The sequence below is a fragment of the Eurosta solidaginis genome, chromosome 1 (assembly GCF_040869045.1).
Source record: "Eurosta solidaginis isolate ZX-2024a chromosome 1, ASM4086904v1, whole genome shotgun sequence".
Classification (NCBI taxonomy): domain Eukaryota; kingdom Metazoa; phylum Arthropoda; class Insecta; order Diptera; family Tephritidae; genus Eurosta; species Eurosta solidaginis.
In genome coordinates, this window is record NC_090319.1 from 281,928,150 (window position 1) to 281,952,113 (window position 23,964).

The 23,964-nt window shown below is 34.4% G+C and overlaps 1 protein-coding gene across 1 annotated transcript in view; it reads left to right on the forward strand.

Annotated features, from left to right (window-relative positions):
- The window catches only part of LOC137237393 (lysosomal acid glucosylceramidase-like), a 48,163-nt gene that overhangs the window by 10,480 nt on the left and 13,719 nt on the right, over positions 1-23,964 (forward strand). Inside the window, exons 2-4 of the mRNA XM_067760964.1 lie at positions 7,371-7,516; positions 12,749-12,872; positions 15,524-15,674. Coding sequence (XP_067617065.1) covers positions 7,371-7,516; positions 12,749-12,872; positions 15,524-15,674 — 421 coding nt within the window. The remainder of the gene's footprint in view (positions 1-7,370; positions 7,517-12,748; positions 12,873-15,523; positions 15,675-23,964) is intronic.

Sequence of the window (23,964 nt, forward strand, 5' to 3'; positions counted from 1 at the left end):
AGGAATTTTGTTGACTCCGAGAGTCTCGCGAGTTGATGTGTAGTGCGTTGGTATTGTTTGATGCTACGTTTGGTTTTGATGTTGTAACCATTGTTGATGTTTTTGTAAACGTTTGTGGTGCCGTTTACTTCTCGGTGTGCTCGCCGTTTAATCATAATTGAGTTACTTATTGGCCGGTAAAAATATATATCAGTTTTATTTTTCTTTGAGCTTAAGGCCTATTTTTATAAATAAAACACTTGATTTTGTGTTAATTCCCCGTCCTACAATTTATGTAAATATGTTGTAGAAATTCTTAATAAACTAACCCTATCTTCTAAATATAACATCAAAGACGCAATTGAATTTAAAAATAAAATACACAATACGTATGTGTATGATGACGAGAGTTTAGTGTCGTTCGACGTTGTGTCTTTATTCCCTAGTATACCAGTAGATTTGGCGCTTGAAATCATAGGATCAAAATGGGACAAGATAAAGGAGAACACGTCCATGACAAAAGAACTGTTCTTAACTGTAGTTAAGTTTTGTATTAAAGAGAATCGTTACTTTAAATACAGAGATAAAATATATGAGCAACGATCAGGAATGCCCATGGGTTCTCCAGCATCATCAGTCATAGCCGATATTGTGATGGAGGATCTTTTAACACGTTTTGAAATGGAATCGGCCAACAAACCTAGATTGTTAGCTAAATATGTGGACGATTTATTCGCCATAGTAAAAACAGAGGACACAGACAAATTGTTAAATCTACTCAACGGGTATCATAAATCCATTAAGTTTACGATCGAAATAGAAAAGGACGGAAAAATACCTTTTTTGGATACCCTAATAATTAAGAGAGATAACCGATTAACAATAGACTGGTACAAAAAACCCACAACATCTGGAAGATTGATTAACTTCTACTCGCAGCATGCTAGAAATATAAAAATTAACACTGCCAAAAATTTTGTGAGGCGTGTTCTCTCCATCAGCGACACATTGTACCACAACAAAAACATCAATATCATTAAGGATACCCTAGAAAATAATGATTTCCCCACGAAATTAATCTACAAACTTATATACGAATTTTACTCGAGGCGTGATAAAGATAGTAATAGGGAAAATCAAACTGCAAAAATTTATAAATCGGTTACTTATGTCCCTGGGCTCTCGGAGAGGATCAAAAATTCCAAACTGTATGACAAGGAAACGGTGCAGCTAGCCTTTACCTACAGCAACCCATTAAAAAAAGTATTCAGCAAACTGAAAGATCCCATAGCTAAAGAGGAAAAATCTGACGTAGTGTATCGGATTCCTTGTATTGGTGACGGGTCCCACATATGCGAGAAAGTATATGTGGGTACTACAAAATCTAAACTCAAGACAAGGATATCCGCTCACAAATCAAATATAAAATTAAGGAATAATTTTTCTGATAATAAAACGGCATTAACAGCACATTGTAAAGACACAGGCCACTACCCGGATTTTGAGAACGTCACCATTTTAGAAGAGGAGAAAAATTATAATAAACGCTTCACGTTAGAAATGCTACACATAGTTGACACCCCTAATAATAAACGTATGAATTTTAAGGCAGACACTGAACACTGTGCCTACGCCTACCGCAACCTAATAATAAAGCACAAAAGCCACTCTTGAGCTCTCCCAACAACAACACTACACTGCTGTGATCAATTTTTCTGCATGCTGTTTTTTCGCCGCTTAATGTATTATTGTTTTTATAAAATTTTTGTTTACAATTACGGGACTTCATTTGTTTATGCACACTCTTTGTTTGATTCATCGGCTATTCCTTAATTTATTGTGTTTTCGCATTTTAGTCTTTAAAGCATTGCTTAAAACGTAAGTTGTGCTGATGATTTATGTTAAATATATCTATATTTTTTATATGTTGTTTATATGTGAAAATGACTTATGTCAAAAATGTTAATATTTGATAAATTTATTAGTGTTTTTGTATTGTTTCTTGCAGTCCTGATGATGACCTTAGACTAAGGTCGAAATATCGAATAAATTAAATAATTTAACACAAAATCAAGTGTTTTATTTATAAAAATAGGCCTTAAGCTCAAAGAAAAATAAAACTGATATCTATTTTAAAATTTTTAATTCATTTTTCAATTACTCTATAAGGTCCCTCGTAAGGATGTTGTAAAGAATGTTTGCTTACAACCCGTACGAAAACAAATTGACAATCTTCTAAATTTTTAGGAACATAAATTCCAGAAGAATTTTTATGATGTTCAAGATTTGATTTAAAATTTCTAAAATGTTCACGTAAACTGCTCAAAACATCTGTCGAATTTGTTTTCTCAGAAGCTGAGACAACGAGTTCACCAGGTAACCTTAAATTTTGACCAAAAACCATTTCAGCTGGTGTAGCTGAAATATCTTCTTTAAAAGTTGATCGCAAACCCAAAAGTATTATTAGTAATTCTTCGTACCAATCTCTAATCCCATTCCTAGCCATTATTGAAGATTTTAACTGTCTATGAAAACGTTCCACCATTCCGTTAGCTTGAGGATGGTAGGGAGACGTTGTTATGTGGTGACTTCCAAGAAATTTTGTCAATTCCGAAAACAAATTTGATGTAAACTGAGAGCCTTGATCAGTAGTTATATTACATGGAACTCCAAAACGCAAAATATATTCACTGAAAAATTTTCTTGCAATATTTGCCGAAGAAATGTCTCTTAGTGCATATGCCTCAGGCCAACGAGAAAACCTGTCAACTATAGTAAAAATATAACGATGTCCTCTGGAAATGGGTAAAGGTCCTACAATATCCAAATGAATATGCTCGAATCTACCTTTTGGTACTGGAATTTTGCTAATAGGTGATTTCGTATGACGTATAACTTTTGATTTCTGACAATTTAGACATTCCTTGGACCATAAATTTATTTGTTTATTCATACTTGGCCAAAAATACCTTTTAACTATTAGTTTTCGGGTAGCCTTCGTACCAGGATGAGCAATTCCATGTAAAATATCAAAAATTGTTTTACGCAAGCTGTTTGGAACAAATGGTCTAGGACATTCTCCTGAAACTTCGCACCAGATGGTAAAATTTAGCAAAGGAATTTTGATTAATTTAAGATTTTGAAAAGTTTGGCCAGATATTAATTCATTAAGTTAAGTGTCTTGTTGTTGCTCCTTTTGTAAGATTTTAAAATTTAGATCGAAATTTTGAAAAGCATCTACCTCAAAAACTCGTGACAATGTGTCAGCTACCACATTACCTTTTCCTTTAACATATTGTATATCGCTAGTGAATTGCGCAATGAATTCTAGATGCCGCGTTTGTCTAGGACTACGTTCAGTTTTTGAATTTAAGGCGAAAACCAAAGGTTTATGATCAGCAAAAACTGGAAACTGTCTTCCTTCTAAAAGATATCGAAAGTGTTTTATATTTAAATATATTGCTAACAACTCTCGATCAAATGCACTATACTTTATCTCTGATGGAGAAAGCTTTTTGGAATAGAATCCTATTGACTCAGATTTGCCATTAAAATGTTGTTCTATTACACCACCAATATCTGTATTTGATGCATCTACATTTAAAGAAAGCTTTGCATCTTTATTAAAATGATTTAATAATACTTTATTTGCAAATTTTTCTTTAATACATTCAAAACTTTTTGTTGATGTGTCATCCCATATTAATTTTTTATCACGTTTTTTGTTTGTTCTATTAATTAAATCATATATTATATTCGTGTACTCAGCAAGATTTTGAATATACCTATGGTAATAGTTTACCATTCCTATAAATTTTTGTGCTTGTTTAATATTTTTCGGACGCTCAAAATTACGTATGGCTGCTGTTTTCTCATCGGAAGGACTAATTCCAGAACTAGAAATATTGTGCCCTAAAAAATCAATACTGCCAACACCAAAAATACATTTGCTCGGTTTAATATTTAGACCGTATTCCAACAACTTCTCAAAAAGAATACTCAAATCTTTTAAATGTTCCTGTTCGTTTTCAGTCGCTATAAGCAAATCATCTATATAGGCAAACACAAAATCCAGTCCACTTATAACCTCATCAATAAACCTTTGAAATGTTTGAGCTGAGTTCCTTAACCCAAAAGGCATACGTAAAAATTCAAACATACCAAAGGGTGTCGTTATTGCCGTTTTATATACGTCTTCTTTAGCCATTGGTATCTGATGGTACGCTTTAACTAAATCAATTTTTGAAAATATAGTTTTGTTTCGAAGATTCATATTGAAGTCATGGATATGGGGCAAGGGATAACGATCAGGAACTGTTACTACGTTTAGTCTTCTGAAATCGCCACAAGGACGCCAGTCATTAGCATCTTTTTTGGGTACTAAATGAAGAGGAGATGCCACGGATGAATTTGAAGATCTACAAATTCCAGTTTTTAATAAAAAATCGAATTCGGCCTTGGCCATTTTAAATTTAAGAGGATCTAAACGCCTGGGCTTAGAAAATGGTAGGATACCTTCTTTAACTAGTCTGTGAACCGTAGCATGTTTAACTGGCTTCGAGTAATCAGGCTCCGTAATTAAAGATGGAAAAGTTTTTAATAATTTCGTATATTGATTGTCTACTGAGAAAATTTTGGGAAGAGGGACATTGCAAAAACATGAAATAGTATTGACTGAAAGACTTGTCAACGGGTCAACTAAACATTTATTTTTAATATCGATAAGTAGGCCATATTTGCTTAAAAAATCAGCTCCGATTATTGGCTTACCTATATCAGCTATTAAAAAAAAAATGGAAATTCGCGCCTCAATCCTAAATTTATATTTAAAATTTTTTTACCATAAGTCGAAATCGTAGTACCATTAGCTGCTGTCAAAATAATATCGTTAGATTTATTTTTACACAAGAATTTAGTCACTGGAAGTACCGAAATCTCTGCCCCACTATCAATAAGAAAATTTAACTTGTTTTCCCTATCAAATATAAATAAGCGACGAGTTGATACCTCAAAATTTCCGTCGTTCGTCGCTGCAACAACGGAAAACTTTAGTTTGTTGAATTATTTTTAGAAAAGGCGCATGGTTGTTCACATTTAATAGCTTTGTTACCAAATTTATAATGATATCTGCAGAGCCAGTTCGGATTCTCACGCGAATTGGACCTATATCTAGACTGACTTCTAAAACGATTCCTACTTATCGAACGGGATCTAGAATAATTTTGATTAATTTCTTTTTTCATTTCTGATAATTCTAAAGATAATTTTTCAAAGTTTTTACATATTAGATTAGTGGTTTGAACCAAATTGGAAATTATTGCATTCTCGCTTTTAGAATTTTGCAAATTATTGACTAAAGCTATTTCGTTTTTGCTAACAACTTCCCAAACATTATCAGCCAATTTTAAAAGTTCATTTATATCATTAGAGTTCGAACTCGTTAAAATAACGTTTAAATTTTTAGGAAGTTTTCTCATCCAAATCTTTTTAAGGACTTCAGAGCTGAAATTGGAGCCAGAAAGTAAGACCAGAGACCGATAAAACTCTGAGGGTTTGCGATCTCCAATCTCTGAATCAGTCAAAATCTTATCCAATTTGGCATTTTCACTTAAAGAATGCCTTTCTATTAAAATCTGTTTTAAGGCTGAGAATTTATTATCATCAGGAGGATTTTGAATAAAATCCAAAATTGTCATAATGACATCCTGAGGAAGGGCAGTGATGACATATTCATATTTTGTCGTCTCCTGCGTAATATTTTTCCTATTGAATTGCATTTCTGCATGAATGCACCATGCTTCAAGACAATTTGTCCAAAATTGGGGAAGTTTCGTTGAAGTGGCAAATATTTCAATATTTTGATTGGCGTATGGATTTACAAGATCGTTCTGAAAAACATCACCTTGTAAATCAATAAGCGAGTCATTTGTACGATGTGTTGGTGTAGACGTGTGTGTGTCACGGGGTGGCGTACGATACATTTTTAATAAACAAAAATTAAAGATCTCTGAAAAAGAAGTTTACAATTTAAAATCTAAAAATGAATGAAGTATTATAGATAAATTACAAAGTATATATATATTATTTATATAAGTAATTTACAAATATAAATCGTAAAAATATTCGATACAGCTCACCCAAATCATATAATTGTTATTTATAAGGATCTTCTTTTAAAATATATTTTCTTGCTGTATTTATTGTTGTTGTATTGTTGATTATTGTTGTTGTATATATTTTTTACTGATTTTGAACTGACTCTGCTGTATTTATTGTTGTTGTATTGTTGATTGTTGTTGTTGTAATTCTTATATTTTTTACTGATTTTGAACTGACTGATAAATTCCTCACGATATCTGCTGCTCCTTTAGTTTCACATCTGTTCAAATTGTTGTTATTTTACCTTCGTTATTATGTTGTTATATGTAGTAAACCCTTTAAATGTAGTTCTAAGTTCTCTATACTATTTTATTATTTATCACATAAATATGTCCTTATTTGTTTCTATTATTTTTCTTTATTTCTGTTGTCCAGTACAAATTAAGCTCGTTAAGTAATTGTTGTAACTATTGTAGATGTTGCATCAAAATCTCTCTTGATGTTGCAATCACAGAAAATTAACGCTCCTGGTAGGATCGCCAGATGTAGGATAAATATTTTACTTATTTTTAAATATTATTTTTTATTGAAAAAAATGAATTTAATTTCCAGCAGAACAATATCAAGAATGAAAATTTTTGAAAGCAAAAAATTTAAGATTGAAAATTAGAACAAATACATAAAATATTTAAAATAACAAAAGTTGATATTATTTAAAGTTATTACAAATACCCTACAGATATACCTATCCCATACAACCGATCGTTCAGATAGAAAGATTTTTGGCCATTTCAATATAAAAACGTGAAACTTGGGGATATATATTCTAATATATCATAGAATATTTCCTGTAAAAATGATTTCAATCGGAGCTATATATAATATATATCCCATACAACCGATCTTTCAGATAAGAGGGTTTTTTGCCATTTTTTATTTTATATTTATCTTAAAAGTCGTTTAGGTATGTACATCTGTTCTCTATATATTTCTTATCTTATACATCCGACTATTAGGGGCTAGCACGGGAATGGGTGCACTTACATACTTAAGGCACCAATAACCGATGCCAATAGATAGGGTCAGGTAAAAATATAGTCATCACAATGACAATTCTGCCAGGGCCTTAAAGCTAGGAGATACACGACAACGTAAGATTCAGAGTACCATTAAGAGATGAATATCGCCAGAGCAGTTATCGTTCTTTAATCGTGTCTCGCTCGCCAAACAGAATGAATTGATGAAATCATTTTTAATCTTAATTTTATAAAATACTTATGTTTTTATTCCAGTATTTTCCCATCAAGCAAGCACACCCTGCCATCTTAGAGAATATAAAACGGGATTGGTTTGTATTTGTAATGCAACTTACTGCGATTACTTGGAGGATCCATCGCCAAGCGATGAGAATGAATTTGTTATCGTATCAACATCGAAGGTAATTAAAACGATGACCCCTGCAAATAATTTTGTTTAAGTAAAAAAAAATCGATTAACGCAACATGGCGAAAAGTAATATGATTTAAAGACGGTTACAATTACAGCGATTACAAATGCAAATTTTAAATTATGAGTAAACATAATCGAATTGTAGCGGAAAAATTTCACAAATGTTGTGTAGTTCACTACCGTTTTTTTTTTCTTAACGATATTCGCCATCGCTATGTAAAAAATCGATATATATATAACGTTTCCGGATTTCAATAACCGTTTTTTTATCGGTATTCGTTAATCTTTGGGCAGCAATTGTCCCTAAATAATTGAAAAATTTTCAACTCATTAAAAGTAAAAAATTAATGTAAGGCGCGATAACCTCCTAAGAGATTTTAGGCCGAGCTTCTCTTTCAATTTGCGTCGTGCTCCTTTTTAATTTTTCCTACAAACCTACTTGTTATATGCCGACTCCGAACGGCACCTGCGTAGCAGATGTGTTTTCAATGAGAACTTTTCACGACAGAAATACACTCGGAGTGCTTGGCAAACATTGCGACCCGCTTAGAAAAATGTTCTTCTAATTGAAAAACCTTATTTCTAAAATTGTGATGTTGCTTGCCCGGGGTGTGAACCCAGAGCATTCGGTGTGGTAGGCGGAGCACGCTACCATCACACCACGGTGGCCGCCAACTCGTTAGCAATGATAAAATGATGTTACTGAATAGCACAGTCGCTATCGAAAGTGAAAAGTCGTTAATTAAAATCTCGAAAAATCATGTCGTTAGGAGGTAGTAACTTGCCCTAATAGTAACAAAGGAGGAGTGAGGATTAGGGGTTGAAGATCCATTTTTGCGTAAAACAGCTCAATAGGAAAAAGAGGTCCTCTTTCTTTATATCTCACAAACTGACTTCGTGACAACGCAAAATGTAAAGCTAGGTATGTGACAGTGTTTTGATTTATTATTAAAATAATATAAATGTAGTTTAAAGAAACTAAAAAACACGAAAATCATTGTGAATGATAACTAAGTGTGATATCTTGACGTCTATCAAAATTCCAAAGTGATTGGATCACCTGATTTGTATTTGACTATCGCTGTCTCATTCTGTATCTCTTTCTATCATCCGCTGAAGATAGGCGCCGCCATATTGAACACCCTGTCAAAACGTTAAGAAGTAGCCATATTGAACATCCTGTCAGGCATTTGACAGATAAGATATCACACTTAGTTATCATTCACAATGACGCAAATATCGTGCTGTTGTAGTATCTACAATCCACTTAGATATTTGCTGTTGATACCATCGTAAGCTGCCGCACAACGCACAAATTTGCTTGATGGTTACCATAACAACGGGTAGTTGTGTGCGTATCGTGCGGTGTCGTGCTCACGCGTATTTGTTGTCGGCTTCGCGTTGATGAAAATCAAAATTTTTAGCAAGGTTTCTATATACTTATCTTGTTTGGTTGATTTTCCGACAGGGTGGATTAAAGGTGTATATTGGAACGATTTTCCGTCATCCCTTGTCAAATTTGGTTTTGAGACAAACCGGTTTCGGCGTTGTGCCATCATCAGTGTCGATTTTCGTTCTGATCTGTTGTTGTCGTTTGTCCTGTAGTTATAGTTCGTAGGTATATGAGCAGGTATTGTCAAATTGATGCTTGTGTACATTTAGTTATGTGTATGTGCTGTGTGTTCATTCAGAACCGAGGGTGGTTTACTAATCGATTTGTGTGGCTGACTGGGGTAGGTAGAAATATGTGATTTTAGTAGTTTGACCTTCTTTGTCGGTTTTTCGTTTTGGTGTGTTAATTGTTTTGTGGTTATTTGTTGTTGTGTGTTTGTCTGTTGTACCTGTGTGATTAAGTTGTTTCCTGTAAACAAGTTTTAAAGGCTCGAATATTGTGTCAGAAATTGTGTTTATCTGTTCGTTTAATATTCTACCGTCGAATGTTTTCTGTTTGTAGATTTCCATGTTTTCGAGTACGTTGAGACGTCGGCGCTTTTCCTGTATGTGAAGAACCCTAACTGTTGCTGGGGAACATTCATTCTCGACCATGTGATTCGCGAAGTTAGACTCGGGTATAATGTTTGGATTCCGTATTTTTTTGTTGTAATCTCTAATATGTTCTCTGAACCTCGTTCTTATTTGCCGTCCTGATTGTCCTATGTAACTATGCTGGCATTCGCAGGTAAGCTTGTATACGCCGTGGCTGCTAAACGGATCCTCTGAGTTAATGTTAGTTCTTAGTTTTCGCCCTAGATTGTTCGATGTTTTGAATGCTGTGTTAATGTTGTATTTTTTAAAGAAGTGTTGCTTTTCCAGTATATGTCATAGTCGTCCAGCTATTATTTTCCTTTTCATTATTTCTTTTTGGTTCTCCATTTGTCCTTCTGAGCTTATCTACTAATGCTTTTTTATATCCGTTGTTTGCAGCGATATTATATATGACCTCAAGTTCTCTCTTATATGCCTCTTGTGTAAGAGGTGTTCTTTCAAGTCTATGTACCAAGTGCCTTAATGCTGCATTTTTATGCTGTTGAGGGTGATTTGAGGTATTGTGTATTATTGTGTCGGTGGCCGTTGACGTTCTATATATGTCATAGTTAAATCTTTTGGCTTCTTTATCAATATTTATCGTGAGGTCTAGATAGTTGATTCCTCCGTCTTTTTCGGTTTCCATTGTAAATTTTATATTTCCGTGCTGCTTGTTGAGGTACTCCAGTACAAGCTCTTCGTTATTAGTAGTTAAAACGCATATGATGTCATCCACGTATCTAGCATAAAATGACACGCCTAATTTGGACTTCAGCTCCTGTATGTACTTTTCTTCCAGATTTTGCATGAACACTTCCACAAGAATTGCTGATGTGGGGCTTCCCATTCCAAGACCGTTTGTTTGTCTATATATTTTATTTTTGAATTGAAAATAGTTTTGACGTAAAGTGGTTCTTAGCGTAATTGTGATTGTGCATACTTTTCACTTTTTTTTTGTGTTATGAACTATTGTTGAGCTAACTATGTCCAAAGTCTCCGATAGTGGTATAGATGGGTATAAATCTTTTATGTCAAAAGATACCAATTTACTGTTTCTTGTTAGCTCTACAGTCTCGTGTCTCTCTTTTAGTTCTGTTGTGTTAGCTATGTGGATTTTTGGTAGCGCAACCAGTGAAGGAGCCGAAGGGTTCATTTGGACCAATCTATGTGCCATGTTAGAATCTACTATATTGGTTGCATTTTTTATAGCAACTTTGATTTGTTTTTGGTATTCATCTGTGGGATCCTCTCTCATCCTACGACATTTCACTTCCTCTATGAGATCCTCGGTTTTGGATATATATTGCTCATTTCGATTAGCACAGTGGTGTTTCCTTTGTCCGCTTTCGTTGTGAGAATATTGTTTTTCCTTAGTTTATGCCGTAGATTCTTTATTGTTTTCTCCTCTGTATTCGATTTTTGTCCTTCCTGTGCTTTCACCTCCTGTTTTATGATTTCCCTGCACATGTGTCTTGCGTGCTCCTGTTCTTCCTGTGGTATCAATGATATTGCGATCTCCGCATCTACAATCGCTTGCTCCGTTTTTCTTACTGTATTCTGGTCCATGATATTGTGCTTCAGGCCCTTTTCGAGAAGTTGTGCCTCTTCCTTGGTAATGGCCACTGTTGTGAGGTTAACGAACTTGTCATGAAACTGGTGAGTGTTTTGGTTTTGGCTACCCTCTCGTCGTCCTGCCAGCTTGTCCAATTTTCGGTTCAGCGACCTGTATTTTTGTTGTAGTTCCTGATCGACTTCTGTCTTAATGCGGTCGAAACATTCCATTAATGCAGCCGTAGGTAGGTGTTCTGCCAATCTTAAATGGATAGATAATAACTCGGCATTTATCTCATCTTTCTTCGAGTATAAGCTTTCCAACTCATATTTTAAAAAATCCTTTTCCGCTTTTCTAACTGTTTTCCTGCTAGATTTGGTATTTGCCTTTATTGTTATTTTTGCGAATTTCGGAATGAACACACAGCACATACACATAACTAAATATACACAAGCATCAATTTGACAATACCTGCTGATATACCTACGAACTATAAATACAGGACAAACGACAACAACAGATCAGAACGAAAATCGACACTGATGATGGCACAACGCCGAAACCGGCTTGTCTCGAAACCAAATTTGACAAGGGATGACGGAAAATCGTTCCAATATACAGCTTTTATATACGTTTACGCTTAAACTTTATATGGACTACTAAGCGACAAACTTTAAATACACCTCTGAAATTGCTGCGCATAAAATTTGTATTACTAAATTTCAATACGCATTATACTCAGATGTAACTGAAATATGTGTCTTTGTTTCAACCTCTACACTAACTCTATGTATTCTATGTGTGTCCACAATTCATCGCAATTGATTCAGCTATATGTTATACCCTATGACCATTAGAGGGTTGTGTCTCCGCTTTTCGGTACACCCTATGATGTAGCTGTAGTTATTTAACTACTGCCGCTAGATGGGTCTCCTAAGCATTATCTAAGCGAGGATAGGCGTTTTTTTCACGCGCAAACGTAAACGTATACGCGTGTGAAAAACACACGGCTATTATATGCAAAAAGGTAATATCCATCCTCAATTCGTTTCGACATTTTTTGCGAACATTGGATTTTGTCAACATATATGTATGTACATTGGAAAGATCATATATGAAATATCATATATTTTATTTCTAATTGCCTTTTTTATGTACGGGTCCCTTTTTCGATCTTATTTGGAGTCAAAATCTATAAATAAAGTTTTGGTTGTAAAGATAGAGATTCGGGCTATTAGCGAGCTTTGGGCTATTTTGGTCGTAGAGCTTTTGTTTAGCTATATTTTATTAAAATAATTTGTTAAAAATAAACGATTGTGAGCACACAAAGAAATCTATTTGTAGTATGGCACTATTGTGAATATTTGCATTGCATTACTGGCAGTTGCTGCCATAGATGCGCACGGGTTCGGCTCGTACTATATATTTATAAAAAATTCCAAATACTAAAACTCGAAAATTTCAAAACATAGCTTTTAAAGAAGATTCCTTTTTGCACGCGACTCCTCAATTATTGCAACTCTAATCTTATATAAATGAATGAAATATTACAGCAACGGTAATCGGAGACGCAATCGATAACACACATAAGACTTATCGCCATGCTCAGACACATTTTCTTTAAACGATCATACTTTGTTTTAGGCTGGCCTACGCTTTGACACTGTAAGGGGTTTGAACAATATTACCGAAAAAACACATATTCTGGATTTTGACGAACGTCTCCAAGAGGGAGAAGGAAAAAAGTTGAAGAACGTGATTCATAAAGGTATATATAATGATCATACCTAAAATAGAGTTTAAAATGTTCAGGCTTATACGTAATTCTTTTCCTTCTTGAAATTTCGAAACAGCTTTAATGGTCTATATATTCTTTCAAACCCGTAAATTATTGACGTAGATTCAGAAATCTCTGGGGACTTTCTGCCGTTGGCATGCGACCATTTCCATCAATTGATTGAAATGGTGTTTAATCTCATCTTGGTTTAGAAAAAAAGGTATACATATATAATCAATCGACGTATACACATAAGTTCTGATGTTAGTACCAAGAGCTGCAGGCAAATCAGTTTCTTGTTGCTTCTTATTAATCTAAACATACGAAAAAGGATACCTCAGGACCTGTGGTTGGTATTTCAGCATGCCTAGGGTAAATGCAGTCCAATAAAAAAAAGTCCTCCCTCTGCAGCGCTTCTTGCATATGATGATTAGGTTTTGGGAGTCATGCGGGTAATCTTTAATCCCAACCAAAACTGGAAGATATCGACTGCTGACTGGAATATCACCATATTTCGCCTGTCGTTCCAAAAACGGCCTCTCAGAACATTTTGCCGTTAGCTAAAATAGAGCTTTCTTCAAACGAGTTTTGAGATATTGAATTTTTTTAGCAATTCTAAAATTAAACGGTATTGCTGGCCTGGGAATATACGCTCTCGCTCTTGGGTTAGGTTGAACTGGCCAGTCAATAAAGAGCTCACATAGACTGAATGTGTCCAGAATGTTACCAGAATTTGTTTGACGACCAAAAGGAAGAACCGTAATCAGGTTCCAGGACATATTTGGTAGAATAAATCCGTCCTCTTGGCAAATAATAGCAGTTTTCTAGGACATAACTGGCAACTCTGTTGCCCCTAATAGCTGGAGCCTTGACCAGGCGAGCGCAGGACATAAACACAGATCGTGCTCAACCGTTTCTTCCTGCAGCTCACACTTCCTACACTTCCTGTTACTGACGAGGCCTAACTTGTAAGCATGTGATGCCAGAAGGCAGTGTCCAGTCAGTATGCCCATCGTGAGTCTTAAGTCTTCTCTCTTCAGAAAAATGAGCCACTTTGTGAGTCTAATATCGTAGGTTTTGCACACAATCTTAGAAATTTTGCAGCCCCGCGCTTTTGTCCACGCCTTTCCTGCTTGATGGGTCATATGCAACTCCTGTCTCCTTTTGATTTCTCCCAAACAGATTGGGACGCCTGTTGTCAACTCAGCGAGTGTTGCACCCTCATTTGCCAACTCATCGCCCTTTTCGTTACCTTCTATCTCTTTATGACCGGGAACCCAGTAAAGATGTATGGTGCGGCTTGAGCGAAGTTTTTCCAATGCTTCTTTGCATTCCAGAACACTTCTTGATGAAGTACTGTTTGACATTATTGCCTTAATCGCAGCCTGACTATCAATATATAAGTTGACGCGACTGCAGCTTGAGCACGCTTCCTCCAGAATTTCTGCTGCTTTCTTCACTGCTATAATTTCCGCTGGAAAAACGCTGAAGTAATCTGGCAGCCTGTAGGATCTACTTAATTCTGGGTCGACACAGTAAAAGCAGCCCAACCCCTTCCATTAATTTGGAACCATCCGTATACACGTGTATAGCATGTTCTACCCTTTCTGCACCCCGGCACCAACCCTCCGGATCAATTCTGGCCCCAATTTATCTTTCGAAGCTCAGGCACGCGACCATATATTCCGTTCGCCCGATATTAGATGGTGCTATACTGCTGTGGCCATAAGGCCTGCACTCAAGCTGCCGTTACCAACTTATACACCAACTTAGGTTAGGAATGTTACCGAATTACCTGAGTAGTAAAATACATTATAATCATGAAATCCACAATTATGGAACAAGATATTGCAATAATATAAGACTGCCTAGAATAAGAACAGAGTTCGCCAAAAGGTCTCTTGAATATTTAGGGTATAAAATGTATAATGAGTTACCTTCTGATTTGAAAGACTGTGAAAATATTAGTAAGTTCAAAGAAAAATTGTTTTTATATTGTACGTCACTAAATGTGACATGAGTATTTATGTTTAATCTCTTATTTTAACCTAAACTAGGTCTTAAAGACCGTAATAATAAATAAATAAATAAATAAATAAATACTAACGCGATCGGGGTAGTTTTAAGTCTCCCGCTCTTGATTACCACAAACTATTTTTAGTATAAAAATTACCGCTGTAACAATGACATTCAGGGAAACTGTCATACTACACAGTGACTTATTGGGCTGGGATTCAGCTAAACTTGCCGTCTGATTATGGATAAAGGCTTAACAGATACTACCTTTTTTACTGCGGCGAGCTCTTTGCCCTTGATGTCCAAAGCAGTCGGCTGAATATCAGGAAACCTCCGGTAACGTGTTGCTGATGCGGCTGTTAATATAGCCGGAACGCTCGGCGTCTATCACAATAAGGTACTAGCCCGCATCTCGTATTTTACCACGCACAATTTTTTAGTTGTCTCAACTTGCTTATTATTGCCTCTTCCAAGATAAATCAGGATATTGCTAGTTTGGGGGTTTTCCAATATTTAGTATATGGCATCGCTGAGTCAAGAATGCAGGTATCACTTAGCCTTGGTGGGTCTAGGTGCTGGCATGTCATTGCTCCGACTAATTTTTTTATTCTTATTTTTATTTTCAGTCACATCATCACCAGCAACACGTCGTGTCTCAATTCATGTTGATCGTGAAAAAATTCGGCAAAAAATTACAGGTTTCGGAGGTTCATTCACAGGTGCCGTTAGATATATTTTAGAAAATCTACCACAGAAGCTACAGGATCATGTTTATAAGTAAGAAACATTTTAAGTTAACATTTGCTGCCTTAAAGCCAAATTAAACTTCCTTAACCCTAACGCCATAGTCGTAACCATACCCATATCCATAACCATCTCAATGTGATCGATTAATGGTGCTTTAACCTAAAAATCGTGAAAATTTCATAAAAATTAAGAAAACGCAAAAAATTACAAACATATTCGACAAAAAAAAGGTCTCTTAGTCATAACGTATCCAAAACAATGAAGAAAATCTTCAAAAAGTTATAAAATTCACCAACTCAAATATTTTTAGGTTATGGATATGGCTAGGAACCAAAACCCAATTGATTGGCTATGGCGTTAGCGTTGTGGTATGGCACCATTAATCGATTACATTCCTTTCCATAAGGTAGGTTCGATCAGCTGATTTATTTGGTTATGGCTTTATGGTTATAAGTCACCATTAATTCGTCCTTTAACCGTGATCATAGCCTCAATCGTAGCGATGACCTTAATCGTAATCATGTTCATAATCGAAACTTTTACCAGAACTTCAACCGCAACAACTATCATTACCATAACCATGACCGGAAATATAACCGTAACATAAAGCATATCCGTAACCATAATATTATCCATAACCTTATGATAATCATAGCCTTAACGCAACTGTTGCCATAACTTAAATCGCAACGGCAGCTTTTACTAAACCCATAACTGAAGCTAATATATCTGCCACTGTAAGAATATAATAACCCCCACTAACTGCAGCTGAAACCTTAGCCGTAACTAAACTGTTACCGACCCTGTAGTTATAAAGACTTACGGCAACAAGCTTAAGTCTCGACTTCGTCTTCATCCTTTTCTTCCTCTATTACTACCGCTCCGTCTATGTTGTTTGTGCATCGTTATCTTCATAGCCATAAGGGAACGTACCCAAACTACGTGACTCATTTTCTACAACTTTTATTAAGCATGGAGTATTTTTTGGAGTCGTGACTTATTACTCATTTAGAGAAGTCACTTACTGACTACATTTTTTTCAATGAGTTCTATAATCATCAAAATAAAGCTCTTTGTTTGCAAATCTCTTGAATTATGAGTAAAGTACAAACAAAAGGAAGCTTCTGGGGAGTTTTTTTATTGTTAGAAGCTACAGCTCTTTGAAACTGTCATCTGATAGACGTTCTAGACGTGACATATTAGGTATTGCGGCCAACGAAAATAGTCTCTCCGCCTCTGCTGACGTAGGCATTGTATTTACCCTTCAAAAAACGCGAGTACTCCATAAATAGTGTAAGGAATACCCCTTTAGGAGTGTTCCAAAACTAATCTGTATCCATACACAAAATGTGCTCCAATTAACATTGCACCTAGGAGAGGAGTAGGTGATCCCACTCTCGCTCTGTTTGTGAGTATTCCATAGAGTACATACGTGAGAGTACTTTCACTGTAGTACTCCATGGAGCACCCACAGAGGATCATATGCCAAAGTACTAAAGAGGAATTGTGTCGGAAAGAATTATCCGAGTGAATTTAATTTAAAGTAAATGAAGAGGGGCAATACAACTTTTATATTTTTTACTGCGAATATTCTTATGTTATTTAGCATTTGCGTGAATAAAGAAACTAATATTTCTCTATACTATAGTATGTATACATAAAACCAGGTGCGCGAGTTAGTGCAACAGAAAATACACTACTGTACCGATAACATCATCCCATGTATGATATAGAATCAGTAGTTTACATAAAAAGTATGGTCCTCTTTAAACATTGTCTATCTATCTATTAACCATTATCAGAAACCAAAACATTGTAAGCAAAGATAAGATTTCTATTTAAACATAAACCAAATACAAACATAAACAAAACATAAACAAAACCAAATAAAATATTATCAGCGAACAAAAGATTCCTATTCAACCATTGTAAGCATAGATAAGATTTCTACTTAAACATTATCAGCAAGATCCTTTTTTTGAACACTATCAGCAGCCACTAAACAAAAGAAACCGGAGCATATAAATAGACGATTAAGCATAGAAATAAGTTAGTCTTCTATTACACTGAAGCATATGAACTTCAGTTTAGAATTCATTAAAGTACATATAGATACAAATAAAGTATATTGTTTTATTTAAAATCGAAAGTACATACTTAACTGGGGGCTCAATAAGTGAATAAGTGAATAATAAAAGGAACTCTTAAAAAATCAAATTCCACACGTCCTGAAAAAGAGGACAAGGAGAACCAGAAAATAAAACTGGACCTCTTCCGCAAAAAACGATTACAAGTGTTTGACCAAAGCAGGGGAATCATTATGGAAGCAAGGTTAGTAACCTTGGAACAAGCTCATGCCGCTATAGAAGCACAATTAGCCCAGCTGCGGCAAGCGCAAGTACCTAATATCGAAGAATTCTAACCGATAAGTCCCAGGATAAACAATGCAAATGAAATAAATCTGAGACTATTCGAACGGCTACCAGTGTTCAACGGAGACACATCCAAATACAGGACATGGAGGGTAACCATTATATCAGCAATGAGTCCCATAGAAGCCTTTATTAATACCAAACCATATTACGATGCATTATTTATAATACGTCGCACGAAGATCGAAGGAGAACCAGCAACTCTTCTACAGAATCATGGCACAGTGTTCCACTTACAAGCAATACTCAATCGCCTAGATTACAGCTACGCCGATACTAGAAGCTATAACGCCCTCATAGAGGAAATGAAAAGACAAATACAAGGAAAACAGACGCTATCCGAATTCCACAGCAAGATCTGTCAAATCTTTAATTTAGCAATGACTAAATGTGAAATTGATTACCCAGGGAATACTCACTCTCTACAGCAGGTCACAAAAGAAATGGCCATAGATTGCTTCCGCAATGGCATAAATGATGAATTTACTCAACACACATTATATGCAGCAAAACCAAGAGATTTAGAAAGTGCATACGCAATTGCCACGGAGATTCTTTATAAAAGGCAGAATAATCCGATACGACGAGAAGCGTATAACTACCCTAAACAGCCACAAAATGAAAGGAGGTATCAACCAGGAGTTCAACCTATTCCCCATATGGGAAGATCAAACCCGACACCAATGGACGTGGATACATCAATAGGAAGATTCCGGCAATCCACGAATAATCAGCATCAACAACAGCAATCGTATCAACAGAATCCTTTCAGAAACAACTATGAACGACAAAGAGCAGGATATGCACCTTTTAATCCCAATAGAGGAGAACCATTTAAACGAAACCACCAACCAACGTCATCAAGATATAATATAGTACCGCAGAAACTACAAAGGATCAATCAAATAACGGATAATAATAGTGATCAGTCATTAAAGGTAAATATAGATGAAAGTGAATTTGAAAATAGAGCTACTTTTTTAGCCGAGTAAATAATCTGCCGTGTCTTCAGATTATTTTACATGATAATAAAAAACTTTTAGTTTTAATAGACACAGGCTCGACATTAAATTATATTAGGAAAAATATTCCAAATGGAAAGACCTTTCCAGTTAAACAATTTGTTAGTAGAACTCTGAATGGTTCAAACACAATAAACTCAGCCAAGAAGATAAGAATGCTAGGACAAGAATTAGTATTTTTTGAAATCGAAGAATTAAAAGAATTTGATATGATATTAGGAGAACAATCCTTGAGAGAAATGAAGGCTAAGATAGATCTGTTCGAATATAAAATGATGTATGTCAGGAGAACAGAGCAGAAGAAAAAAGAAATGGATGTCAGTCAAGTAAATTTCACAATAGATGAGAGCAAATATAAAAAAGAGGTTGAAGAAATTATGAGAATTAATGAGGAAACAAATCCTATTTTACCATTTACAACAACAATTGAAGCCACGATTCGCACTAAAACTGAAGAGCCAATATGGACGAAACAGTACCCTTACCCCTTTTCAGACAATAATTTCATAAATAAAGAAATAAATAAAATGCTAGAGAATAATATAATTAAACCCAGTAAGAGTCCTTATAACTCACCCGTTTGGACTGTACCAAAGAAAGGAACTGACGAGTTAGGAAACCCTAAGAGAAGAATGGTCATAGACTTCCAGAAATTGAATAGCGAAACCATTACCGATAGATATCCCATACCTGATGTCAACATGACAATACAGAATTTAGGTAAAGCAACTGTTTTTACAACCCTAGATTTGGAAGCAGGTTTCCATCAGATAAAAATCAAGGAGTCAGACACCGAAAAGACAGCCTTTAGCATAAACGGAGCAAAATATGAATTCTTAAGGCTGCCGTTTGGACTAAAGAATGCACCTTCAATATTTCAAAGATGCGTAGATGACATATTAAGAAATTACATAGGAAAATTCGTACATGTATATATAGACGATGTGTTAATATATTCATCCTCACATGATGAACATATGGAACACATAAGAATTGTTATAAATGCACTGCGTCAAGGAAATATGAAGATTTCATATGAAAAATCTCATTTTTTCAAAGACAGCGCTGAATATTTAGGACATATTATTAAACATAACAGAATAACTGTAGACCCACAAAAAATTGAGACCATAAAAAACTACCCTGTGCCTATGAATCTGAAAGAATTAAGATCATTTTTAGGGCTAGCAGGATATTATAGAAAATTCATCAAAGACTACGCCAAGATTACCAAACCCCTAACATTGTTTTTAAGAGGAGAAAACGGTATCGTAAAGAAAAAGCAAAGTGAAAGAATGCAAATAAAATTAGATGAGGAAGCCATAAAAGCGATGAATATATTAAAAAAGGAATTACAAGCACAAGTCGAACTCTTTCAACCCGATTTCAATAAACCCTTTGATTTAACCACGGACGCAAGTAATTTTGCCATGGGAGCTGTGTTATACCAAGGTAGAAATCCCATTTGTTTTATATCCAGAACACTAAGCGAGACGGAACAAAAATATAGCACAAACGAAAAAGAGTTATTAGCCATAATTTGGGCACTACAAAAACTCAGAAACTATTTATATGGACGATCAGACCTTACAATCTATACGGATCATCAGTCCTTAACCTACTTTATTTCAGAGAAGAACCCTAATAATAAACTAAAAAGGTGGAAAAACCAAATAGCAGAATACGGTGACAAATTGGTATACAAACCAGGTTCTCAAAACATCGTTGCGGATGCACTAAGTCGGCAACAAATTAATCAATTAACCGACTCAGAATCACAGCACTCTCAACTCAGCTCACCCACTGAAACCATAAGAAGGGTAGGCACTAGCTTAAACCATTTTAATAATCAAATTATTATCCAAACTAACAATGGATTAGTAAGAATAGAAAGTAAAAATATATTCGGAAAATTTAGACATACCATATACTTCACAACTATAGAATAATTGATAAGTGATATTAAAGGCGTACTACACCCAAACAATATTAACGCCATAATCACTACCGAAGAAATTCTATACAAAATAAAAACTACACTAGTACAAACTTTCCCAACCACTACTTTTGTAATAACAAATGCATTAGTCAGAGACTTCACTGACGAAAATGAACAGAATGAGATAGTTGAACAAATACACAGAAGAGCACATAGAAATTATAGAAATAAGAGCTGAGAGCTATTACTAGCCTAACATGCGAGATATGGCAAAGAAGGCAGCACAAATATGTGAGATATGTAAAAAATGTAAATACGACAGACGTCCTAATAAATTACTTTACGGAAAAACACCAATACCAAATGAAGTAGGTACACATCTGCACATGGATACATTTTTTATGGACAACCAAATATATATAACTACAGTAGATAGATACTCAAAATTCTGCTATATAAGAAAAATACCAGATAAGAAAAACTCATACATATATTTGAATGAAATACTATCCCAAATATTCCCATACGCAACGAACCTAACAACTGATAACGACCCGACATATGTTAATGTAGTAGCAAAATCCTTATACGATCGACTACATATACAGCACACAGCAGTGCCACCACAACATTCGACAACGAACGGTCAAGTAGAGCGGACGCATAGCACAATAGTGGAGCTAACTAACTTACTAGTAAAGGAAACCAAAGGTAAACACGAAGAGGTAATATTCGAAGCAGTACGACAGTACAATAAAACCATTCACTCGGTCACAGGACATAAACCCGAGGACGTTTTTTTCAACAGGGGAGGATACGACTATACAGTCATCAGAAACAGAATTCGTTATAAGCAAGAAAGAGATATCACCCAACAGAAGGCACCGAACAAACAAATTATTTACGAGAAAGGTGATATTATTTACGTTAAGAGAAGCCGAAGAAATAAAAAACACGATAGATTTATGAAAAAAATAATTGAACAGGATAACAGTAAAACAGTAACAACAACTGATAAAAGAATAATACACAAAGATAACATCCGTACGAACTAGAAATGAATCTCACAATAATAATAATCTTGCTGTGCATAAACAGAATTAGTTCAGACAGAAGTATTACAGACTTGAAAGGAAAAGATTATATATTAATAGAAACGAATCCAGCTTTTATATTTGATAGCTATGATTATTTATATCATATTACAAATTTAACTAGAATATTAACACCTTACCAAAATATATTAAACTAAAAATATAATTTAGATTGAAATCCTGAAGTGAAAATATTACACCGAAAAATTGAAATATTAATAAAACAGATTAATCCAGTTAATAGATTTAAAAGAGGATTAAACGCTTTAGGGACAATATTAAAATGGATAACAGGTACACCAGACCACGATGATGAAGTAGAGATACAGACAAGAATCAATCAACTAATTGAGGGACACAATAAACAAAAAATAATAAATAGTAATTTCGAAAAAATGTTAAACAAATTAAACCCCAAGGATTTCTCTGAAAAATTAATACTCACAGAAGTCTACAATGAACTTAATACTCTCCTAACTACAATTAATTTAGCAAAAAATAACAACTTCCTGTCAACTTCATTGGACTTAGAAGAAATTACAGAAATCATTGCGAAAGAAAAAACAAATGTTTTAACCATAAATATTTTAGAATATGCAGAAATTAAAATTATTAAATTCAAACAAAACTTTGTAACAGTTTACAAATACCCAAAAATCAAAGAAAAATGTGAACAATTCTACATCCACTCATTAGCTTCAAAAAAAGGAAAATTAGTTATGGATAAAAATATTGCTTTATGTAAAGGAAATCAATACGTAAGATTCAATAAATGTAAAGATTTTATAGATCAAACTATATGCAAGCAGAATAAAAAGGACGGATGTACAATACAAATATTAGAGAAAAATAATGCTCAATGTAAAATGATAAAAGAAAAGAATCCACCCTTTATTAATTATGGTAACGGAAACATTATTATTAGCGGATTGAATATATTAAACAACGAGATTTTAGATGGAGATTTTTCAATTTATTTCAAAACCAATATAACATTAAATAACGAAGTATATATAAACATTAGGGAAACTATGGTAAAAATACTCCATAAAAAGCATAAAGAAAATCTAGATATATTAGAATACTTAGAATCTCAATCAGAATACAAGTTCAATAATCTAGACGAAATATTATCCATATTTGTACCAATTAACAAAATCCAATCAAGACTACATTTATAACTATATTAATTATAACCCTATTAATCACAATAACCAACTATTATTAGAATTTAGAGTAAGGAGAAGGAATATACTTTATCAAAGAGCACTAATACAATGTCAAAAAGACCATGAAGGAAGAAAACAAAAATTACTAGAGTCCAAATTGTAAATGAGGACATTTAATTTTAAGATGGAGGAGAGTTAGTGCAACAGAAAATACACTAATGTACCGATAACATCATCCCATGTATGATGTAGAATCAGTAGTTTACATAAAAAGTATGGTCCTCTTTAAACATTGTCTATCTATCTATTAAACCATTATCAGAAACCAAAACATTGTAAGCAAAGATAAGATTTCTATTTAAACATAAACCAAATACAAACATAAACAAAACATAAACAAAACATAAACAAAACCAAATAAAATATTATCAGCGAACAAAAGATTCCTATTCAACCATTGTAAGCATAGATAAGATTTCTACTTAAACATTATCAGCAAGATCCTTTTTTTGAACATTATCAGCAGCCACTAAACAAAAGAAACCAGAGCATATAAATAGACGATTAAGCATAGAAATAAGTTAGTCTTCTATTACACTGAAGCATATGAACTTCAGTTTAGAATTCATTAAAGTACATAAGATACAAATAAAGTATATTGTTT